The following is a 24,243-nucleotide window of genomic DNA, read 5'->3' on the forward strand; positions in this document are numbered from 1 at the left end:
GCTAATATAATGGACATAAATAATTCGTGTTAGGGTGTCTCCGATTTACCTGAGCAGCTCAAAACCCTGCCCCACCTTTGTATTGAGCCTGTTGAGTGAGCTGTAATTAACTGTATAATTGAGGCGTCTGTATTAAATTGTGCAGAAAATCAGCAAACGAAACTCTTAAAGAGGCACACACAATTTGTCAGCCTTCTCATTCAGAGCTCGGGGTGGGGTCAGTGGACTTTGCACATACCTTTTCCTTTATAGTGAAGGGGCAGAGGTGTCTGGGCCAAACCCATCGCTTACAGAAAAGAGAGCTAGCTTTTGTGAAAGGAAAACCCCACCAGCCACGCCCAGACGAACAGCTGTGCCCGACCTCTTTCAACAAGGCTATTTAGCGCAAAGCCAAACAACAGGAAAGTAAGATGAGACTCATTCACCTGTGATTTTTCTGGCTGGCTGTGGCCCTAAGTAACAGATATCCTGAGGGATTATCTAGGCATGTACTGTATACATGAGAAGCACAGTAAATTAATCCATAATTAAAGCATGCATAACCAACAGGAGCAGCCTCTGTCTCTCTCTGCTACCACGAACGGCTTGTGTGAAGTTCTACCATTGAGTCCAAGGTCTACTTAGGACAGAGGTGGGCAAACTATGGCCCGCGGGACCGTCCTACTCGGCCTTTAAGCTCCCGGCCGGGGAGGCTAGCCCCCAGCCCCGCCCCTGCAGCCGTGCGGGCAGTGCGGCTTGTGCCTGCCCACCTCCCAGGCTTTCCAATAAGCCTGTCCTGCTGCTCTGAGCGGCATGGTAAGGGGGTGGGGAGAAGGGGTGTTGGATAAGGGGTAGGAGGTCCCGGGGGGTAGTCAGGGGCGGTTGGATGGGGTGGAGGTTCGGCAGTGGGGGTCGGTTAGGAGACGGGGGGGAGGGGCGGTCAGGGGACAAGGAGCAGGGCGGGTTGGATGAGTCAGGAGTTCTGAGGGGGGCAGGAAGTGGGAGGGGGGCCAGGTTGTTTGCGGGGGCACAGCCTTCCCTACCCGGCCCTCCATACCATTTTGCAACCCCAATGTGGCCCTCGGGCCAATAAGTTTGCCCACCCCTGACCTAGGAGGTCCTTCTCCCATGGAGCCACAAACTCCCGCTGAGGCCAACAGGAGCAGAAGAGAGGTCTGCACCGGTTAACCCCCTGCAAGCCTGATGCTGCCCCCACTGGACTTAAGGATGGACTCCCATTGACTTCATTGGACACTGGACCAAGCCTGGGTCCCCCTGGACAAAGCTAAATTTCAGGCTGTCAGACCCACAATCCTAACCCAGTCCCTCTTTCGCTCTGTGTCCACAGACTCCCTCACTTCAACTCCCCTCCCATTCCCCGAGCGGCTGCATTGACGAAGCAAGGCGTACGGATCGTCTGTAGGTATATTTATACGTAAATACAAAAACCGTCTCGCCATGCGACAGCGCATAGGAACATTTACAATGATCTCCAGCTCTGGCTCGATCAAGTGAACGTTAAATACAAAACCGAAAAGGTTGTAAAAATAAGAATGTACATTCAGAGAGCTTATTACAGTATAAAGGTACTGAGGGTCTGTTCAGCTGCCAACCTCACCTCCCGGGGCGGGGAAGGAGGGGCATGATGGTCAGATAGCTCAGCAGCACTTGGGAGGGCTGGGGTTGCACAGTCTGTGCGTTGAATGGCAGGCCGGGCACCGCCGGGGCAGGAAGGAAGGGGTAAGCAGCTGCTCCAGGTTTTTGGCTTCTATACCTTAAGGTGGTTTTCGCTTGGCACTTGGCAGCCGCAGCTCATCCCGATGATGTCTGCCTGGCAGAGATAGGCGGGAGGGGGACTCCCTGGAAAAGCACCGCTTCTAGCACAGAAGTAAGTTACCACCATCAGTTGAGTTCAGACTTCCTTGATAACACCCAGTTACTCTGACAGCACTTCTGCCCTGCAACATTTGGTACCTACTGCTGCCCGTCGCTGCCCCCTAGTGAGCAGGTGAGTCATCTCCAGCCTGGGAAGGAAGGGTCCCCTCATCACAGTAAAGATCTGCAACTCCTCACTCAAGGGAAAAGATGGGCCCCGGGACCCCTCCTCCAAATAAGACAGGTAAGACTGTGTAACCCCTGCATGGCACCCCGGCATGCGCTCTGACCTAGCTGGGCCTAGCGCCGCATCTCCGCACCACAGCACAACTCACGCCGTGGTCTGTACGCTGACGTGCGTGTGTACTAGCGAGTGTGCGTCTTCTACAGCCGCAGCAGAGGAGTGAAAAGAAAAAAACAAACCAGAGCCAGTATCATCACAGCGCCATTAACAATGCAAGGCTATAACTCCCCACTCGAGAAATCACAGCAGTGAGACAACATTACAACACTGAGCCCCAGGAGCAGCCAGAACCAGGTGCGTGTGTATATGTATCTATATAATACTTTCGTAGGCTAGACTTGAACACATGGAGTACATATTATATACACACATACAGACAGACGGACACACACACCTAGTGGCAGGTAAGACTGACGTATGTGCCTTTTCTAAGCCCAAGGCTTGGGTGGTACTGGAAATGGATATTTATTTAAGTCAAGTCCTCCAGGTGGATTTCAGGTGGTCCCACAAAAACAAAATCATACTGAGGAGCAGATCCTCTTCCCACTTATCTCTAGTTACCCCTGGCAAATGGCAGCCACAATTTGGTTTGAATAAGGCACAGTTCAACAGCAGGTGGTAATAGTTAAGACCACGAGTCGCTAGTCAGTGGCTACTAGCTGTGATTCATCAGAACCAGCTAGCCAAGGAAAGGTTGGAGCCCTAAGACAAAGGAGTTTGGTTATTGAAGGCTCTGCTGAATCCAGACTGGTCGTGAGGAAGGCGGGCTGGTCGTGACTGACAGGAGAGCCAGTCCCTGCCCTCGGGTTGGGTTGTGTCCCCATTAGCTCTTCTCCTGGCCTGCCCGTGTGGGAGTGGGGGGCAGCAGGCCCTCTCTCTGCACATGCTCAATGATGGCCGTGTAACAGAAATAGTACTGCTCGGGGGTCTGGATGCTGAAGGCCCTCTGCGTTCTCATCCGCATCACCGTCTGGGGCACGTTCAGCGTGCCCGTGTCCTGCAGCTGAGAGAGGCAGATGTCCAGCGCGCAGAAGGTACCTGAGGGAGGGGACAAACAGGCCGTCCATCAAAACACGGCCACTGTAGCAGCACCACCCCACAGAAACACCCGACAACCCTGCTCCCCCTCGTAGACTCCCAGTTACTGTCCTAAGAAGTCCTACAATCTCAGCTACTCTTGGGGAACCACCTGCCCTAACTCCACAGATTAACACTGAATTCTTGCAAGGGGGCGGAATTCCATCCCTGAAGGACATGCAGGGATTTAAGGCTCCAGGCGTGCATGTGTCCTTGTCAATATGCCCAGGCGGATTCCACAGAAAGGAGTTCCCGCCTGAGTCTCCCAGGAAGGACCAGCCCAGTTGGGAGCAATCTGCCATGTCAAAGAGACGCTCTCGGGATCCCAGCTCTCAGGCTGAAGGTACATGGCTCCTCCCGGGAAGGGACTAAGGACTGCCTGAACCAGAAACAAATCACAGCCAGCCCTCAGTGTGCAAAAAGCCCCGTGGGGCGTGGAGTTGGAATTGGAAAGTACCGGGGGAGGGTGACAGTCTCTGTGGCTTCACAGTGGGTCTGGAGAGCATCCCATGCGGGGGAAATACAGTAAGAAGAAAGAAGAGCTATTTCCTTCTGAACTGCGGCGCTTCCTAGGGGTTCACTAGGAATGACGCCAGCAGGGTTTCACTCTGTTCTCTCTGTCTCCTATTTACAGGGGCTCCCCTGGCAGCCTGCTCTCCGGAGTTGGAGAGAATTACCTGTCCTGCCGATGCCAGCGCTGCAGTGGACCACCATAGGCGGCCCTCCTGCGTGACCTTTGAAGCGAGGCCCCAGGACACTGGCCGCCAACCTCTGCTGCTGCTTGACTGCCCCCAGGAAGTCGATCAGAGTGGCAGCTGAAGAAGGGACGCCGTAATCCGGCCAACTCAAGTACTGGAAATGGGACACCAGACGCCTCTCTCTGTGCTGGGTGCGAAAGCCCCGCCATCAGTGCTTTTTGCTTCCATTCCATTCCCCTACCCCCATCCGCCCCGGGAGCGCCCCTTTCCTCTCAATGTACAGCGTGGGACTCCAGGCATTCCCTCTTCTTCCTGGAGCAGCTGCACACCAGCCACTGCAAGCCCAGCAGCATGGACCTTCCCTCATCCAGCCCATCCCTTCTCCTGTCACATCACCCGCATACAGCATTCCCAAGGGTCCCATCTCCCAGCCGGGGATCAGGAGGCCGCCATCAATGCCAAACAACCCAGACACAACCTCTCTCCAAGCCAGCAGAGCTCATCAGCACAGTGGGGTCCCGAGCCCAGATGGCCCACACCACAGTGCTGCCGAGATACCATGCTCCACCCCACGTTTCTCCCTTCCGCAGAGGTGGCCGTACCCCTCTCCCCACGCAGCTGCGATTCTCCGCAGGCAGCCGAGAGGACAGCAGCTGGGGCTCACTCACGCTGCCTGCTCCTTCACGGGCACCAGTGAGGACTGCAGCCTCCTTCCCCCACGGAGCCTAGTCCTCTGGCCCCTTCCTGGAGAGGTTCCTTGCAGCGAGGGGCGGGGGATTACCTCAGTGTTATAGATCTCCAGAAGGGTTTTCTTGTAATGGTTCAAGTTCTCCACCCCAAGGTTGGTGACAGTGAGGGATCCGTAGCACACCTGGAAGTCTTTCTCCAGTGGCCAGTACTGGCCACACTTCCTCCTGCCTCCCTCCTCAAGCCTGTAATATACAAGGGGTGGGGAGAAGGGTGGGTTCTTCATTGCCTCTTCCCTGAAGCGGATCGGGGAGGTTGTTCCATCCCGGCCAAGCCATCTACCGACCTGCAGGGCAGCTCGGTCACAGACATGCTGGCAGGCTCTCACCTGCCTGTACCCTATACTCAGACCTTGCTTGGTAATGGGAGAGGAGGGAAATGGGAGACACAGTCCTCCCCTGCAGGAGGGGTGAAGGACGTGACGAGCCAAGCACCTTAGAAACAATTGCTCTGCTGAGGTTTAGCAGTGACCTGACAGCATTCCCCAAATGCTGAGCAGCCACATGTCAGACTGGTAAACACTACACTCAGACAAACAGCTGGGCCACTTAATCCATCGTTACAGGGACCTTTGAATCTGATAGGTCATTTCGACATACACCAGGGTACTCAGGTTGGGAGTCACAACCATTCTTCCTTTCTTGCCTTTTCATTTAAAAAAAAAAAAAAAAAAAAAAGTTTCCAGCCCTAATGGTTGTGGAGAGAACCTTGTAAACCTGATCAAAGCGTAATTGAATGCGGTGAGCCCTGCCTGACTGGGCGGTTAACAACAGTTCAGGGGCTCTCAACTGGAGTGGTGGACACCAGCAAGCATCAGAGGTTGCAGTTATCCTGCCCTTCCAGGTATGGAAAAAACGGAGACCCACTGATGTCAGCTATTCCCCAGAATGCGAAAATCAGACTCCACACTTAAAATAATCATAATGCTTCGCACATCTTCAGTGTGTTTCACAAACATTAAGAGACTCAAAACTCCATGGGGGCAGATATTAATAGACTGATTTTACATATGGGGAAACTGAGGCAGGGAGATTAAATCACCTGACCAAGGTCACAGAAGGAGCGGGCTTTAGAAATGGGAAACAGGATCTCAAAGTACTATACAAACTCTCTCTCGCTGCATATATATATATATATATATACACACACACACATATATACACACACAGTGAATATATATATAGTGTGCGTGTATGTATATATATAAAATTTGTGTGGCATTTCGTATACACATATACACATGAACTTTTCCTATACATATATACATGTATAAATTACAGCCACCAACAATCAAAATGCAGCCACTTCCTGGGCAGAATATGGCAGATGCTTTAACAGTGCACAACACCTCTACAAATGTTTAGGGCAGCAAGTGAAGAAGAAAGCAAGCTATGCCATATCCGGTGCTGTCTGCTCAAGTCCCAGGAGTAGAGATTTAAGGAAACAAAATGTGATCACCCAAACCAGATTTCAGCCTGCACCATGGCACTAACTCTCATTCTGTAAAAAGGGACATAGGATCTTGAATGTCCCCAAGTGGCCAGGACCTCTCATCCAAGAGGCTGAGTGGGTCTCTGCTCTCCACGCACACTCACTCACCTGGTTGTCATGACAATCACCAGAACGTTTTGCTCCCACACCATGCGCCAGAAGTCGCAATACGTGTTTTCCAGAGGTCCTGACAGGACAGATCACATGTGAGAAAGGTTATAAGTGTTGGACACATCAATTCTCATCCAGCATCCCAGTGAACGTGGGGATGCACAAATTGCACCTCCCACTGGATTGCTCCAGCCAGTCCCCTCTGGCCACACCCTCAGGAACAACCCAAGAAGAAGGCAGCACCTGGACCATTGGTGTATGGCAAATCAGCACTTAACAACGACAACAGATCCCCTAGGGCTGCCTCATCAAATCATGTGGGTCGCTGCGATGCTACATGGAGCTTCTAGGAGTATTAGCTCTAAATGCACATATGGTAGCTCCTGCTTTTCACTGCCCAGCACTCCTGTGTGATTATTAACGGTTGGGTGGTTGGTATTAGTTCCCTTCCCCTCCCAGCCACATTACCGTTGCTGTCACTGATACCAGAGCCAGCTCACATGGCTGGAGAACGTGGCTAGAGTAGGAAGAAACTGAGGAAAATGACCCACTGTAAACACTACACCCATTCCTCCTGCAGACCAAACACGATACAGGCCAAGTGCTTAAAATGGCCAACAAATTTCTAGCTGGCTATGTCTGCCACAGGTTTGCACCCCATTCTTCTGGCCCCGCTTAGCTGCTGGCCATGTCTCAGTTGCATGCCACCAGGTTTGTGAAGAGCAACGTGGTGACATGAAAAGCTTTTGGGAAGAGCTGGAGGTAGGGTTGTGAATTTGCTGTGGACCCTAGACCCCGTGGTGGTTTTGTGTAAACATTGAGAAAGGTGTTGACAACAAAACAGCTGAGCCTTCTGTGGTAGAACGCTGCTGCGTCAGGGATGGGCTGGCCCGTGTAAATGAGGCAGGTCCAGTGCCTGTGACAGAGCGGTACTCCCAATTGGCCATTAAGAGGGTGGGGCAGCACCTGGAGGCTAGAAAAGATCTGGGAGAGACCCAAGGAGTCAGTCAGGAAAGTTTAGGAGACTGGAGGGGATCTCTAGGGACAACTGCCGCATGCTCTCCGCAAGCACTCCCTGGGAAGAGGGAGGAGTTGGCAAGTTTGGAGAAGGCTGAAGAGCAGCAAGATGGGTTTGTTGGCTGGCCAGGGCCAGAGAAGGCTGAAGGCAGGAAGAGCAGCAGAGGACCTTACCTGCTGACATCTCCAGAAGAACCATGAGAGGCCCTGGGGTAGTGAGGGATGCTCCCAGCAGAGAGGCTGTGGGGAAGCTGGCAACAGAGGGGTTGCACTCCAGCTGGAAGGCTGGGGAGGCTGGCTTGCTACAAGGCCAGGAGAGGGCTGCGCTGGAGATCCAGAGCATAGCAAGGGACACTGAGGCTGCGCTGGACAGCCAGGGTGTGGCAAGAGATGCCAGGGCTGTATACTGCATGTACTGTCTGGACAACGCTGGAGAATTCTGGACTATGGTTATGGGACTTGTTATGATGCATATACATGGAACTTTTGTAATGAATTAACCCCACCAGAACATTTGGATTGTTTCGAGGGACTCTAAAAGGGGAAACTGAGGCAGATGCTTCTGTCAGGCCACGACTTGCTGCAAAATGGGGGAGTCCTGGGGGGCTGCTCCACAACAGACAGCATCTCTGCTGCCAGATGCACACCAGGCACCTTGTGAGCTCACTGGGATTTGACGGGGGAGCTTTATGCTGCTACGCCCCTATTCAGTTGGAAATATTGATGGGGATTTTGTTTGTCTGGTAGGAGACCATGTGGTCCTCTTGAAACACTTTTTTTGGGGAGCAACAGGGATGTAGGTACTCGAGAGAGAGAGAGCGCTCTGTAACTAGGCAACGGCACTGAGTGATTTGATACATACTTTGGGGGCAAATAATTTGTGGAAGGGTTTTTTTTTTGTTTTTGTTTTTTTTTTTTTTTAAAGTTTGACCACATGGCTGGACCATGGACAAATCAAATAAAACCAGCCAGTCTGTCCCACCCCTGCTCTGTCCTGACCAATGGCTCAACTGCTCCCCAGAGGAGTAACGGGGGAGGTTCCTGCGAGATGATTTGCCAGGACTGTTCCATTCCCTGAGACCCCAGGGCACATGAGAGTTATACGAGCTCTGGCAAAAGGGGCCTTGGATCATTCCTTAAATGCAGGCAGATGCTCTGCAAGCCCCAGCACAGCGAGACGGATGCTTCTATTGCACAGCAGGTCCCTGATTCAAAAGGAACCAATGTACGTGGTGCCAAGTGCCGTAGAGACTCAGGCTGTGACTGTTCCCGGGAGAGGGCATCTGCCTTAGCCAGGACGCTCGTTTCCAAACAGGCAATCAGTACTGGGTGAGACCTTCGGCTGCCGAACGCTCATACGGCTGATGGGAGAGGGAAGCCATGTTTCAGGACAGACCCCATTCCCTGCCCGCAGGGCCTACAGATACTTGGCCTGATTTCCCCTTGGACTTGAATGGGCGTCAGCACCTTTGAGATATCAGCCTCAAATGGTATGTGCGTGCTGCGATTGGGAGGCCCAGCTGCAGCACACACAGCCGTGCCCGCGCTACCTCGGATCCAGCTAGCTCGCTAAAAATAGCAGCGAAGCGGCAGGGGCATGAACTAGCTGCCCGAGTATAATCCCGCCGGGGACCCGCGGTGCGTGCTCTGGTGGCCAGCCCACCCAGCTGCCGCCACGCTGCTGTTTCTCGCAGGCTAGCTAGCTCAGGTACGTCCACACGTGCTGCATTTGTGCCTCTGGACCGCCTGTGGTCACACCCCCTCTCCGCCAAACTTCTCGTTCCCCCACCCCCCAAAATCCAGGATCTCCCTTCTCAATGGGCATTGGCCGAGCTTCTCCCCCGGCCCTCTGGGCTTTGTGCCAGCCTGCAGGGAGGGATGTCTGGTGTCCCCGGCCAGTGCTGCTCCTCCACTCTGCAGGAAACAGTTCTGCAGCACTTTATCTTTGCACAGAGCTCTCCGGACGTTAACTAACCCTCACAGCACCCAGCTGCTAGGGAAATAAGTAGGGCCCTACCAAATTCATGGCCAGGAAAAACGCATCACGGACCATGAAATCTGGTCTTTTGGGTGTTTTTACCCCGTCTTATATAGATTTCACAGGGAGAGACCGGTGTTTCTCAAATTGGGGGTCCTGACCGAAAAGGGAGTTCGCGGGGTGAGGGCGGAGGGGGAGTCAGGGTATTGCCACCCTTACTTCTGCGTTGCCCTCAGAGCTGGGCGGCCAGAAAGCGGCAGCTGTTGGCCGGGCGCCCAGCTCTGAAGGCCGCTCCCCGCCAGCGGCAGCAGACAGGGTGGCAATACCACCCTTACTCCACTGCTGCTGCCTTTGGCGCGGGGCTCCCGGCCAGCAGCCGCCGCTCTCCAGCTGCTCAGCTCTGAAGGCAGCATCACCGCCCCCAGCAGCAGCGCAGAAGTAAGGGAAGCAGTATCGCAACCCTCCCTACAATAACCTTGCAAACCCTCCCCCCCCCAACTCCTTTTTGGGGCAGGACCCCTCCAGTTACAACACCGTGAACTTTCAGATTTAAATACCTGAAATCTTGAAATTTATCATTTTAAAAATCCCGTGACTGTGAAATTATGGACCATGAATTTTGTAGGGCCCGAGAAATAAGCATGCCACCCTCCAGAAGGGGAACAAACCGGCTCAGAGAAGCGAAGTGACTTGTCTAAACTATTGCTTCACCTCCCAGACTTGTCCTACGCACAGCTGCCGAATAGCCCGCTGAAATCAACGAGAGTCTTTCCATGAACTCCAATGGGCTTTAGATCAAGCCATCACCCGATATCTCCCCTCCCCACCCCTTTGAGTGAGCTCCTCCCACAAGCAGCCATACTCTAGGGATGCTTCCAACACCTCACCACCGCATGGGGAAAAATTAGCATGTGCTCTGCACCCATCGGCAGCCAAGCTCCCCCCCTGCCACTGCGAGTGCGCCGCGTCCCCGCTCCTCCGCCTACCTCCCAGCGCTTCCTGCCGCCAAACAGCTGTTTGGCAGCATTCGCACGCTCGCGCATGGGGGGGGGGAGGGAGAGCGGGAAGGTGGCACGCTCTGGGGATGAGGCGGGGCTGGGGTGGGGATTCGGGGAAGGAGTTGGAATATTGGCAGAGAGGCGGCGGAGTTGGGACAGGGCCTCATGGAAAGGGTGGAGTGGGGGCGGGGGTCGAGTACCTACAGGAAAGAGGGGAAGTCGGCGCCTATGGCTCCACCCTGTTCCTTCCAGCCCCTCCAGAGGCAAGAATCACTCTTTACAGGACTCTGATGAGCACAGACTGGATCAGTGCCGAGACTCTCCCAGCCAGCCACGTTGGCAGCATATGAACAGCAACCTGCCAGCTCACTGCCCCGACACTGCCTACCAGTGGGCTCAACGTCGTGGCGTACTGACCCCATTCTAAGAAGAGTATGATCTTACCCTGAGTACCAATGTAAGCATTCCTTTGTTTATAGCCATCCATGAAGCTGGCATTGATGTAGTCTGTCAGCTGGAGAGAGAAAGATACACAGACCGTTACCACGCAGAGCGTAACACCACAACATGCTGGAGGAGGAATGCCCAAGGGCAGGGGAAAGCTGTTAGTCAGCTGAGCAACAGAAAGAGTCTGAGGTATGCAGGTTGGGACAGATAGAAGAGGAGTGGGCACCATGCGTTCCCAGATTCCTGAACCTCATCTGGGGCATCTCCCGCAACCCAGCTTCCATTCTGGGAGGGAGCTCAGGTTTGCATCAGTTTTAAAACACTTTGACACTGGCCTATTTTAAAACAAAATCCGCCCACGGCCCATTGCACAGCCATGATGCTGTTTACAATTATGCTACCACCACACAGGCCAGTTTCATTTGGGTCAGCAGTGCCATGGGACACGCAACCTGCTCCCACCAGGCTGGGTGGAGCTTAGGCTATTGCTATTTCCAAATACCCCTGACAAATAACCGGGGGGAAGGTGTGCAGTTGAAAGAGGGGAGCCCAAATGCCTGCAGAGATCAAATAGCAACTAAAAGCAGGGGAAGGGAGTGAAATGTGATGGAGCGAAACTCCGGCCCTTCCGATCACCTGGAGGCGTCTTAAAGTAACAAACTCAGCAGGGAAGAGAAACTGTCAAGTCTGACCAGATTCAAATCAGAGCCCACAAATAACCTCCCACGATGCCTTGCTGTCCATGTCGCCCAGGGACGCAGAGGGCTGTTCCAGACATGGGCTCTCTTCACTCCCTTCCTCGCATAGAAAGCTCAGACATGCCGGAAGCTTAAAGGAACAAAGATCCCTTTCTCTGCAAGGACCCAAGTTGGGGCACTCAGGGGTCTGTGTTCCTCCTGCAGCAACTGAAAACTTGACACGCACCCCAGAGTGATGCCCAGAGCTGTATCTCTCAGGGATTTAGGGGTTAGTGTCATAATCAACCATTCTAGGAGTGGCGCCCCCAAGACTCCAGCCTGGGTAGATGAACGAGGCTCTCGTCAGCAATTTTCGGCTGCATGCTCACACAGCCGCAGTTACTCCGAAGCCTCCCCGTGTGCTACGTTCGGGTTCAGAGCTTGACAGGCTGAGCTATTGTTTTTAATGAGTGCCACACTGCTGTCCCTTGAGCAGCCAGCCCAGCGCACTGTTTGGCTCAGTGCCCCCCACATTCACTCTGGCAGGAGGCATTTCTCACCAGGGAGCATGTGCGCTGAGAGCGACAACAGAGGATTGAAACTGGCATTTGGGAGCTTCCAGCTAGCAGAGCCCATAGCGCGAGATGCTGGCTGGCTGTCGGGGCTCAACGTCGTACCCGGCGAACGAGTTCCCCTCTTGCTTTCAGAGGAGAAGCTAATGCTTAGAGCCAGACCCTCAGCAGGTGTAAATCAGTGTTAGCTCACTGAAGTCAATGGAGCTAGGCAGATTTATTTCAGATGAAGATCCAGCCCTTAATGTTAAAGGCCTACGTTCTTCCGAGTGTTAAAGTAGGGTGGGACATGGGGTGCTCCTTTCCGGTCACCCCAGCATGGCCAAGGCCCTCAGGGTTCCCCTTGCCCAGCGCTGCTAGGCATGTGGCTCTGTCCAGGAGAATTCTCCACTACCGCTGTAACCGGTGCTGGGGTTTCCGATGCAGGGACGAGGAGGGCCTGTGCTGTTGTTTAAGCTCAGGGCAATGCACGACCAGGTGGGAGATGTGGGTTTGAGACTCTAATTCGAGGCACCACAGGCTGGCAGAGCATGTAGGTGTCTCCCAACTCCGAGGGAGGCCTCTTCCCACCAGCCACACTGGCCTGCGGGTTTGCCTATGTCCTGAGTGCACAGCATAGGAGACGGAGGGACCTGGTGAGGAGTGTAAGGCAGGACCTGAGGATGTTCCTCAGGGGTGGGAGGGAGCGGCAAGAGGGGAGAGAGTTGCCAGCCTCTCCTGGGGACCTGGCCTAAAAGCACCTCAGGGTCCCACCCTCCAGAGCCTCTGCTCTCTCAGAGCTGGCTGCCCCAGGAGAGACCATGCTGTGAAGGAGCAGGCATATGTGAAAGCCTGGAGCAGGTGGTGGGCTGGGTCTCTGGGCTGGAGAGAGGAGTCCCCAGCCAAAATAAACCCCACCCTCACAGTTTTACGCGGTGCTTTCAAAACACCAGGCCACGCACGGCTCTCACACTGCCCCAGCTGGCAAATCACTCACCCTAGCACACAGGCATGTCCAGCATACGACTGCCACCCCAGGAATGAGGGTGAGGGGCCGTCTAGACAGCGGAGAGTCAGCGCCCCAGGGAAAACTCTGCCTGCTTACCTCCGAGCGGCTGTACTGCTTGGTCAGCTTCACTCGAGTTTGGTCCAGGCATGGCACGTCCCCATATCGGTTCTTCTCCTGGTTATACGGAGCCCTGTGGGGCACCGAAGAGGCAGGAAAAGTGAGGAAGAGAGAGCGGACGGGGAGCAGTGAAGGACTCTGTTCTAGATCACACCATGCGCCTGGTGCCCGAGTTTGGGCTCTGCCGTCAATCAGACCCAGGGCTTTCCTCATCTCGGGAAAGGCCCGTCTAGCAGATTGTTATGGTAAAACTGACACCCACTTCTCGTCTCTGGTAAGCTGGATCGTGATGTTAGGAGGGTTGCTTTGTTCTCCCTCATGCTCTTGGACAGCACTGGTAAGTCTGCAATCCAATAATAAACCAGGCTGAATCTTCCCGGGCAGCTAGAGCAAGGGATCACCCATCCCAATGCACCTGACCGGCACCCTCAGCACAACTGCAACCTTCTCAGCTGGAAGCACTGCCTCCTTCCGGCCGCGGCTTTGCACGGCCACAAAGGAAGGGGCTGGTTTGGTGGCTCTCTGCATGCAGAGGCACACAGCAGAACCAGGTTTGCTCTCCCCTGGCGAGGCCAGTAAGACGTGGACACGTGCACAGTAAATGCATCCTGGTCTGAGGAGTCCCTTTTTCAATCTTACTGCTGATTTCTAAACCATCCCTCTGCCCTCTGTCTCCTGCTGCTGAGCCTGCCGTGAGAGGAAAGAGACTCAGGTCAGACCCGCTGCCGCTGCACGGACTAGCCAGCCCGGGATGAAGAGAATGGAAGCAGCTTCCTCATTGAAAGAGAGGGATTGTGTCAAGCAAGCCCAGCTATGGTTCTGATTTTGCAGACTCATTGGTGATCTATCCCTCCGACACCGCCATCTCCGTGCCTAGAGGCTTTCCTTGCATACTTACAGGGAGCAGATGAAGGTCCCTGCAGGACTCCTGCGCCGGATGTCTTCGTACTCCTCGTAGATTCCCCGCTTCTGCTTTCGGTTCACATGGTCCATCAGTTGATGGACAGTCATGCACTTTGGTCCAGGAACATGCACCGAGCCATTATCTCGCGGTGAAACCAGCGGTACCAAGATCAGCTCATCCAACGGGTCTGGGTGGCCATTCTGCTGGGGGAGGAACCGGCAGTTCCAGCTGAGAGGGTCCAGCTTGAGGGATCCCCCTAGGTATTCAGGGAGACATTCCCGGGGCAGGTGTTCCTTCAGCTCTGACATCTTCACCATCTGAACCTGGGGGAACAGAGTGAGATGGGATGGGGTGAAACGCACCCAGAGCATGGACTTGACCAGCCTGTACGTGAAGAGAGAGGGGCTTGCTTGAGACAGTGGGCACGTAGAAGGGGATGTAGTCTGTCTGTCTGGGGCTAAGAAGTGAACTGATCCACTTCCCTCTTGAAGCCATTACAAGCCTTGTAGCCTGGAAAATTCCTCACAAAAGGGTCTTTGAGTAGCTCCCTTTCCCCTCCATTCTCTTGTTTAGAAATCTGTTCTCTTTAGTGAATGGAGCTGTTCTGACATACTCCAGTAGGGGGAGTCTGCCTTTCCTCAGCTGGAGCAGAACAGAGATCTGGTCTGTGAACCGTCTGGATAGAAACAGCTCCCTTTCCGTGACTACAAGGCTCGATTTGTGACTACTGGGGAGAAGTCCACATTTCAGGTGGGTGCTTTTCATACAAGTCTCCTGCTCTAATCAGGAGGAGTGGGGAGGGCAGGTGCAATTCAAAGCCACAACATTATAGGACCTGGGAGCATTAAACTCTGAGGACATGGTTCCATCTGAAGTTATTTAAGGATACTGATGAGGTTGCCAGCTGTACAGCCTCTTTGGTTAAGAAACATTCACACTATGGTCATCATTTTGCTAGTTATCTGAAAGAGGACCCCTTCCAGGCATGGACTTGGTCTATAGAGCGTGGCAGACACCGGGGGCCGTAGAAAGACCGTACACTCTGATTAAATTCCTTTACTTTGAAATGCTGCCCAAATTCAAGGTCTGAATATGATCTCTTGGTTGATGATTAAAAGGGAATTAAAAAACTGTCCTTATTTTCCAAAAAGGAAGAAATGGTTTCAGACCCTAGATGGTTAACAGAACTCATGGGCAGCCCTGGAAATGGACTGTGAAGAAAGGATTGTTTTAAAAAATAAAATTATTTGCCAATACCCAAGGTCAGGCTTCGGAGTGAGACGATGGTACCTCAACCCCTTCTTGGGAGCAAAAGCAGGAAGCTGCACTCCTTACATTTTGATGACAATATAAACACCCGAACCACTGGAAGGAATGCAAACCCCTGCTTTGCTTTACTACTTGTAGATTCTGTGGTGCTAAATGAAAAGTGAAAACCTAAGACAGACAGTAGTTGGATGTGATACAATCCACTTTTGCAGGAAAAGCCCAGAAGCCTGATCAAAGGACTTTGCAAATTAAAGCCTTTTCCATTTAGCCTGTTAGAATATGATCTGCAATAGGCCGAATGCCCTAAACCCCGCCCAAAAAGTCAGGACTGGGCCTTTAATTTAAGGCTACCTATGAGTTCTGGTAGACCCCAGACCAGCAAAGCAAGTACAGTTGAGTAGTTATGCTGATTTTGATGGCACTATTCATCTACTTAAAGTTAGGCACATGTTTACTTGCTTTGCTGCACTGGGACCTAAATCAGATGGTGGTTGTTTTTTTTACATACACCCTCCCACACATGTTAAAAAAAACAACATTTAATTTCCCCTTTAAACACAACGGGGCCCTGAATGGGACTGGGGCCAGCAGCCACAGTTATCATACACATTAACAACAACAAGAGAGTCCAACTGGAGATTCTCAGCCAAGGGCAGCCTCGGAAGCTTTGGCTGCAAGAGAGCATGTCGCTGTGCCAGCAGGGTAACGGTGCAGCCATTTGCACAGACACAAAAGCACTTTGGTGTGGACACACGCAGGCACAAGTGAGCGGAGATTCTTGCAAGTTCAACAGTCGGGCCCGTTTTTGAGTGCTCAGGGCTAAGTCAACCCTGGGTGTGATGGACACAACCCAGCTGGCTTCAATGCAGCTGCTCCTGTTTGCACCCTTCATGCATTTAGCCCTTAGGCTTATGTTTCTTTAGCAACCCTGGGAGAAATACCCAGCTGCCATCACTGTAACGCATTGGCCAGCGTGTATGAAAAGGACTGCACCAGAGGCTATGAGATCACCTATCTATCACGCAACATCAGCCTTTGCCTCACAGTCTCCCTGCGTGGCACCCTGTTTAAGGAGAATTTCCCCATGGCAGGGACTCTGATTCGGGGCTTTTTCCATGTGCCAGCACCTCCCCACCCCGGCCCATGTTTTACTCACCCTCTCTCGGAGCTTCTCTTTCAGCAGGAGGCTGATGATGGAGTAGGGGACTCGGAACCACATCGGGGCACCCACAATAAACACCTTTTTGAGACGAGCCGGGAAGGCTCCCTGTGGATGGCACACGGATGCATTTTAAAACCACAACCTCAACCCATGCCTTCTCTTTCCTGCCTTCCCCGCTCACGGCCAGCAGGGGGAGGATACAGCACATGCCTGGGGAGAAATTAGGCAAAGGGCCCAACAGCAAGAGGCAATTTAACTGGAGGAAAGAACAAGCTGCTTTAACTCTTTGCTCTTTAGGAAGTTACAGGCGTGGAGCCCACAGGCCATGCTGATGGGTGCATTATAAATGCCTAGCTGTGTTAACACACAATTGGAACTTGGGGATCTTTTTTTCCTTAAAGCTCATGAGTTAATTTGTTCTGGTTTATTTAACTTTTCTGTATATACATAAAATGCATTATGGTTACAGTTTAATTGTCTGTGCGTTGAAAGGGAAAGTCTTGTGGTAACATTTCCCTGCGTAATGCTTCCTTATTTCTCTTATGTTTTCTTCTGGGAAATCAGTAATTGTCAGGATACTAAAAACAAACTAGTCAAAAAACCTTGGCTCTGTTTTATTGAAACATTCTCAGCCATTGAACCATGAAGCAGAGACATTCTAATAGCAAACCCTTCACATTATATAGTACTTACAGGCCTGGTCCAAGCCCACTCCAGTCAGTGGTAAGATTCCCACCAATTCCAGTGGGTTTTAGATCAGGCCCTACATGTCCAAAACATTTTATGATCATTAACTAACTGGTCCTCACAATACCTGCTTTGAAGTAAATGGGGAACTACTCTTCTCCCCATTTTACAGATTGATAAACTGAGGTTGACTAGCCCAAGGCCATACAGTGCACTGGTGGCAGAGCTGGGACTAGAAATCAAATCTTGAGTCTTGTGCTCTACCCACTAGACAGCACTGCCTCACAGTCTAGATAGCTTTGGATAGCAAAGTAAGTAGAGCAGAGATATTAGTGTTTGAAAGAAGTCACTGCAGAGATGGTGACTTCCCACAAGTACTTTCACCCTTTCTATTTATAGCACTGGCAAAGGCTTTGACTCCTGCTACCATGAAGAGTGGAGACAGACATGTGTTCTGAACTCTCAGGGTCTAAGGGAAAGCAGGGTTCAAAGAGAGCTGCTTCACTCTGCAGTCTCTATCTAGGGACATATAGGGCCCTCTTCACAGTCTTTAAAATGGATTTTATCCCCATGACACTTCTGTGAGATAGGGCAGCACTACTGTACCCATTTCACAGAGGCAGAACTGTGGCACAGGATGGATTAAGGGACTTGCCCAAGTTCACACTGGAAGTTTGCGGAATTGAATCTAGGGCTCCCAAGTCCCAGTCCAGTGCCCTATCCGCTGCGCTATCCTTTCTACCCCCTACAATAGGTTGCAGAGTCTCAGAATACGCAGGGGGAGAAGCCTCCGTTCCCATCAGCTCCCCCTGCACCATTTCCTTTACCTTCAGCAGGTTGAGGATTTTCTTGCTCAGGTCCAGCTCGAAGTTGGTATAGTGGGAGCCTGCCATGTCGTAGATGAATACCAGACCGTTTCTCTGCGTTTCAAAGCTGTGTGCACAGGGGAGAAAGAAAAAATCACCTGCCGCTGGTGACGTGGAATCCTGGCGCACAGAGCCACGCAAAGCACGGATTCTTTTAACCCCTTAAGTACCATGATTATTTTTTTTTGCAATGTGTGAAGGAGGATATTCACTTTGAACAACAGAGGCCAGACCCTCAGCTCATTGATACCACTGAGGTTCTGACCCCAGGTTTTTAGTAACAGGAAAAAAAAAAAAAAAAAAAGATCACAGAAACTCAAATAGGGTATTTGCACTATCAATTCTTGGCATAGATGGCAATTTGGCAAACTCCTCACTAGGGTGACCAGACAGCAAGTGTGAAAAATCAGGACGGGGGTGGGGGGCGGTAATAGGCACCTGTATAAGATAAAACCCCAAATATCAGGACTGTCCCTATAAAATTAGGACATCTGGTCACCCTACTCCTCACTGAACTCACATTGACGTCCATAGGACTCAACTGCATGCTTACAGTGTTTTGCTGTATTGGGGCCTTACTACAGGCAAGACCCAGTAATCGAGCATTCAAAGTTAAGGAGAATAAAACCAAGATGGATGCTGGGCTATCAAGTGTTGTAATCCTCTCCCCTGTAAGCAGTTTGGAAATGGCACTTTCAACGTAGCATTTCTACTACAGAAGCACGAGGTCCAATGAATGGGGGAGCTGGCCCTGTTGCTTTAAACAGGATCTGGCCAGTAAAATAGCTTAGAAATGTAACACCTGCAATGCAACAGTTCCAGATGTAAGGGGGCCAAATTGTGCCCACAAACTGCCCGTTATTTTCTGAACTGCAGCCTAAGTGCTAGGTGCACATCAAAAAAATCATTGGTCTAAACTTCGTGCAGTTAAGTGATCCACTCAGCAGATTAGAAAAGCCTGGGGAGGGTTTGTGCACGAGGAAACTGATCAAGGTGCCCGTTGCTTGTTAATTACACCTTGCTTGTAATTAATATGTGCACCACCCTGTACAAACATCTTCTTGCCTCTTGGTTCAAACAATCAATAGCTTCAGCAGTGAAAAAGAAAATCTGTAACAGGTGAAAACCTGTTTTTTCCATTCATGCGGAAACCAGAATTCCTGTTCAGCTGAAAACAGGAAGTTTGTAAACCAGGGATCAATGTGACCCCTTCTCTCTCATTTTTGCAATGCATGAGACAGAGATGGGGAATCAGGATGCACCTAGGCAGATACGGCTTCACATCTACTTGCAGCATGAGACAATGCTTCTGTCTGGGGCTCTCTGAGATCACACTGGATGTTTCTGAAGTAGGGTGCATGGCGAATCGGGCATAGCTAAGAACTTGGTACATTAAATGGAGTTTACAGTGTCCTCTCAAGATTTTTAAATGTGTATTTCTGATTACCTCGTTCGCTTATTGTTGGATGTGTTTAATTATTTCAAAACTGAAATTAAACTGAACGTGCAACGTTGGCCTGCTAGGCAGAAGGCAAAAGCCATCTTTTCTGTAGGGTTTCTGGGGAGGGTGGAGGCTGGGCTCCTGGATGGAATGGAAAAGGAAGGGGATTTTCTGCTGCTTTGATTTACTGGCTCCTTGAGTTAATCTGTCCCTCGTCCCCCATATGGATTTTTTGTATGTTGCTGGGAGGTTATAAGAACGACAACAAAAAAATGCCAGTCTAGATCAGGCCAGCACCAGCTACTGCCAGGTTTCTTGTTATGGGATAACCTGCCTGAAGGTAAAATTTCTACCTACCCCTCTTTGATAAGAAACAGGTTTATGCTCTGAAACATGAGGGAAGGGACTGTCTCTTTGTCATGTGTTTGTACAGCACCTGGTCCAGTGGGGCCCTGGACCATGACCAGGGTTCCTAGACACTCTGGCAATCCACATAATAAATAATGGCGTGTTCCTCTGCCTTCCAAAACTCCTTTAAGGGTAAAGTTTTCAAAAGGGCCTCACTGATTAAGAGGGCTGAGTCCCACTGATTTTCTTATGTCTGTCAGGGACTTTTGGAAATGTTCCTTAACCCTCCTAATATTAACTCTGGGTGCTCTTGTTATTTACAGCAGTGTCCAGTCCTTTTTGGAGCTCTGCTAGCATCTTCAAACTGTGAGTTTAACGGTCCGCTTGCCTTCAGCCTGTGTAAAGGAATCTTAATTAATTTATCTTTAATTACAATAGTGAGAAAAAAACAGCCAAAAAGAAAATCAACAATAATTCCAGTGCTTTGCCAGCTGAGATCTATTTCAACTTTGTAACGCTTTTATCCAAAGGAAATTTAAACCTTCACTAAGTACTTTCCCGATCCAATTTATTCCCCCCGTACCCAGTCACAGCAAATGGAAATAAAAGCATTCCAAGCTGAGCTCTTTTCAGTAACTCCTGATTTCTGAAACTTACAAGCACTTTCACTCAGTTTAGGACCCAATTTACACTCACTGAAAATTCTGATGCTGATTATTTCTGCAGTGCCATGGCATTCCAAATTCACTAGCACCCCAGAGCCATTCCCCCAGGTCAGCCCACATGTTTTATAATCTCAGATGGTAGCTGACTAGATGTACTCACAGGCAGAAGTGCAACTACCTGCCCATTTACAGACAGCAGCCCTGATCCTGAAATTGAATCCACGCTGGGAGTCCTTTGCATCTATACAGATCCATTTGCAGGATTGGGGTTCACATTTGCAGAAGTGTCAGGTTTTGAGGCCATGTCTACACTACAGACTTCTGCCATCACGGGTGTGATGAGTTTTGCCAGTATAAGTTGCAGCCGCCGTGGCTCTTTGCCAATCTAGTATATCACTATAGCTATACCAGCAAAGCCTTCCAAGCATAGACCTGGCCAAAGATTATAAGCTCTTCGGGGTGGGGACTGTGTCATCCTGTGTGTTTCAACAGTGTCTAACCACATCATGGGTGCTACTGGAATACAAGTCACGAACAATGATAATTAAAGGGACGATGCATCCTTTTCTGTGACGCTTGAGGAGAATCCATGAGCAACCCCAACAAAAAGCAATCTTTGCACTGCTTAGAGATTGGACCTTTCAATCCCCAGTCCTTCAGGGTACAAGTCTGAACTGCGAGTCTGCCCAAAAGAGAAGATAAGCTCTTGGGATAATGAATGCATATTCCTCTATGCACTCTATAGCAAAGCACACACTTCTTTTTCAAAATTTAACTTTATGCAGTAGACTATTAGGGTTGAGGGTGCATCAGGCATGGTAACACTCCAAACTAGCCTTGTATTTAAATACCAACAAAATGCATTCATGTTGTATGGAGCAGTGTTTCTCAACAGGCCAGTCCCCGATATGTCCCTGACACAGTTTAAGAAGGCAACAAGCCCAGTCCCTGGTATCCAAAAGGTTGAGAAACACTGATATGGAGCACCCGACAAGCAAGACAATTCAGAAGTAAAGAAGCTCTTGTTTCAGCCTTCTCCACTACGTTCTGACACTGCAACTTATTGGATTCAGAATTCTCCCAACGCAGAATGATCATCCCATGCCCTACGCACTGCAGACCCCAGGGAAGGGGTGAATAGCTAAGAATTTCCTTTCACTTTTGCATCAGGAAATCAAAGCCCTGAAAGTGGGTCAGCCTGTCATGTGTCACACAGTACGCTCCCTGTTTTGTTACATTAACCTTTGTGCATATGAGCTGCTCCAAAGAATGATACTGTTACATATAAAACGAGTATTCTCCCTGCTTCCAAATATGCATGCCCAGATAACATCCTGCCTCGTCCCCCTACCAAAAATCCTCCCTGAAAATCTTCAGGGGAGACCATAGTTCTTAGCTCTTTAAAGCATACCGGAGCCAATGACTCAGGGATTAAGAGATCACGGCTTCCTCGAATACAGTCGAAAGCATCAGGGGTGCGAGATCTTTATGAGTTTTAGCAAATTTCTCAGGGAAGCCAGCTGGGCCTAGGGATTTTCCATAAGCTTACTGAAGGGCAGCAAGCTTTTCTTTCGCAGGCCTTTGGCCTTTCTGACTGAGCCCCGCACAGACAGCTCTGAAGAACAGAGTTCATTTTGAAAGCTCGATGAAAAACAAACAAACAGCAGCATTAGGGACATTCAACCAGCCAAGTGCTGGGATTCAACAGATTAATGCACCTCGCGTAGGAGAGTTTATATTGCCGGGGCGGGGCGGGGGGGGGGGGGGCAACCGTACCACAATTACAGCTTGGCAATTTCAAATCCCTGCTTTAACAGCACCGATTCAATTAATACTCCTCAGCATTTCGGCCAAACGCCCCTTGACTTCTCTTCTTTACGGACCCTTCAAAGGCAGATTCAAGGACATAAACCACCTATGGGGCATCTTCAAAAACTAATCAAGGGCTTGTGTAGCTGTTAGTGTAATCTCCTACATATACGTAGTTATAACACACATGCAAACTACATTCAGAGAACATGGCTAACGTTGCAAAGTCAAGCACTCAAGAGATAGGGAATGCCAGAATGATGGTTGCCTGTGCATTGAATGAGGCAGAGGCCCTGTGGGGAAAATAGCATGTGACCATGGCACCAAAGCCCATATCATAATGCAGCCGCACAAAGGGACCAAATTAAAGTTTCACAGGCTACCGGAATTCTGGCATTTCCTCTTTTGCATGCTGGACTTTGCAGCCTTAATACTGTTCTTTTTGTGTGTGTAAGTTCGTAGGTCTTTAAGAAAGCAAACTGAAAAAAAAAACGAAATTCCATCATGCGGCATCATATCAACACCACAATGAGATACAAGGGTAAAACCAGCCAAGGTAGCAGCAGTTACCCACCATGTGATCACCGATCATGTGGCCAATACAACTTAAGACCCCCACTGCACAGAAATCCTATCCTTGAGTGCTGCAGGCCTCCACCAGCAGCTGCTCACACAGGCAGGCTCTGCCGTAGGCCTGGAAAATCAGCTAGTACGCAAGTCTCCTTTATATTGTAGGAGATAGGCCAAGGTCATTCAGATGAATCAGCTCAGGTTTGCTCTCTTATCCCAAATAGCTTGGGATCTGAAAGAGACAGATTCATGAACTCTGGCGTAGGGCTTAAAAAAGAAACCCTCTGCCTTGATCCCCAGGCCCAGTCCTGCATGCGCTCACATCTGTCTACAACAAGAGACAGAGGCTGGAAATGCTGCAGGGATTGGAGGCGGAGGGGAGGGAAGCCAAGATTTCCTCCCAAAATCCATGCTAGAAATTCAAATTCCTGCCGGGCAGCGCATACTGATGGAAACCCTGGATTGTGGAGTTCAGCAGGACAGGGAAAAGCACCCCGCCTAGATTGCAATGGGCATTACAGGTATTAAAGCCCATCTAGGAACAGCAAGGTGAGCAGGCAGGAGCTGCGTGCCACACGTGTCTGTACTCACCTCTCCACAGCTCTGTCCAGCAGATAGAAAAGCGCCTGGAGCACCACATGTTGGACGCTTTTATTGGGATGATGTAACTTGGCGGTGAAGAGGGCGATCGAGGCTCCGGAGGGGTCCCGTGCGCTCTAGAAGATAATCAGGGGAAAAGCATAAAGACCAGACAGGTGGCAGAACAGTCTCTGCAGAGACCATGGATGGTACAGAGCTCTTTGGGACAGGGGCAGGGTCTACTTGTGTGATTGTACAGCACCTTTGCACTACAAATAAATAGTAATGATGGAGGTTTCATGCTGCAGCAAACTGGAGATGCAGAACTGCGAGCGTGAATGTAGCAGACATGTGCAGGACACCCCATACAGAACGGATTTATTTTAGGGAGACTATTTTCCCCTTTCACAATGTTCATTAACTTGTGAGCTTTCCTGCTCTGATCCCTGGGGGACAAGAAAAGCATGACTTACACCCATGGAGGAGAAGACAATTCTATCTCCTTACTCATTCCATTCTACGAGCCTCCCACTAGTCTACTGCACCCTTAAAGTGAACCAGAGGAGCCCCCGAAAGCTGATCATCTTTAGCTGGCATTTTCCCCAGACCAACCAGATAGCCCAAGGGAAGGGGATAAGCCCAAGGAGTAGCTAACGCCAACTATTGCTGCGCATGAGAGCTGGCCCAGGAGCTCCCTTAGGACCCCCACTTCTCAGGATAGTGATGAGCTAACAGCATCTCTGAGATGTTGCCATCTTGCTCAGCGTGGAGGTAGGAGCAGTTCACTGATGCAGCCAATGGGAGAGGGAGAAAAGGAGAAACTAAGAGGGGAAAACAGCTGTTGTGGGTGAATAAGCACAGCCCCCACTTCTTCAAGGATCCCAGCTAGAACACCCCAAAATCTGGAATCCCTGCCTTAGGGTTACA

The 24,243-nt window shown here is 50.8% G+C and overlaps 1 protein-coding gene across 1 annotated transcript in view; it reads right to left on the reverse strand.

Moving 5' to 3' along the window:
- Window positions 1–1,394: 1,394 nt before the first annotated feature.
- PTPN9 (protein tyrosine phosphatase non-receptor type 9) overlaps window positions 1,395–24,243 on the reverse strand; it is a 50,406-nt gene continuing 27,557 nt past the window's right edge. Inside the window, exons 4-13 of the mRNA XM_073303455.2 lie at window positions 23,329–23,453; window positions 17,866–17,971; window positions 16,346–16,456; window positions 13,915–14,243; window positions 12,996–13,089; window positions 10,660–10,729; window positions 6,220–6,298; window positions 4,655–4,805; window positions 3,853–4,060; window positions 1,395–3,136 (exon numbers count right to left, since the gene is read on the reverse strand). Coding sequence (XP_073159556.1) covers window positions 2,922–3,136; window positions 3,853–4,060; window positions 4,655–4,805; window positions 6,220–6,298; window positions 10,660–10,729; window positions 12,996–13,089; window positions 13,915–14,243; window positions 16,346–16,456; window positions 17,866–17,971; window positions 23,329–23,453 — 1,488 coding nt within the window. The 3' untranslated portion in view covers window positions 1,395–2,921. The remainder of the gene's footprint in view (window positions 3,137–3,852; window positions 4,061–4,654; window positions 4,806–6,219; window positions 6,299–10,659; window positions 10,730–12,995; window positions 13,090–13,914; window positions 14,244–16,345; window positions 16,457–17,865; window positions 17,972–23,328; window positions 23,454–24,243) is intronic.

Source organism: Lepidochelys kempii, chromosome 10 (assembly GCF_965140285.1).
Source record: "Lepidochelys kempii isolate rLepKem1 chromosome 10, rLepKem1.hap1, whole genome shotgun sequence".
In the NCBI taxonomy this organism is placed as follows: Eukaryota; Metazoa; Chordata; order Testudines; family Cheloniidae; genus Lepidochelys; species Lepidochelys kempii.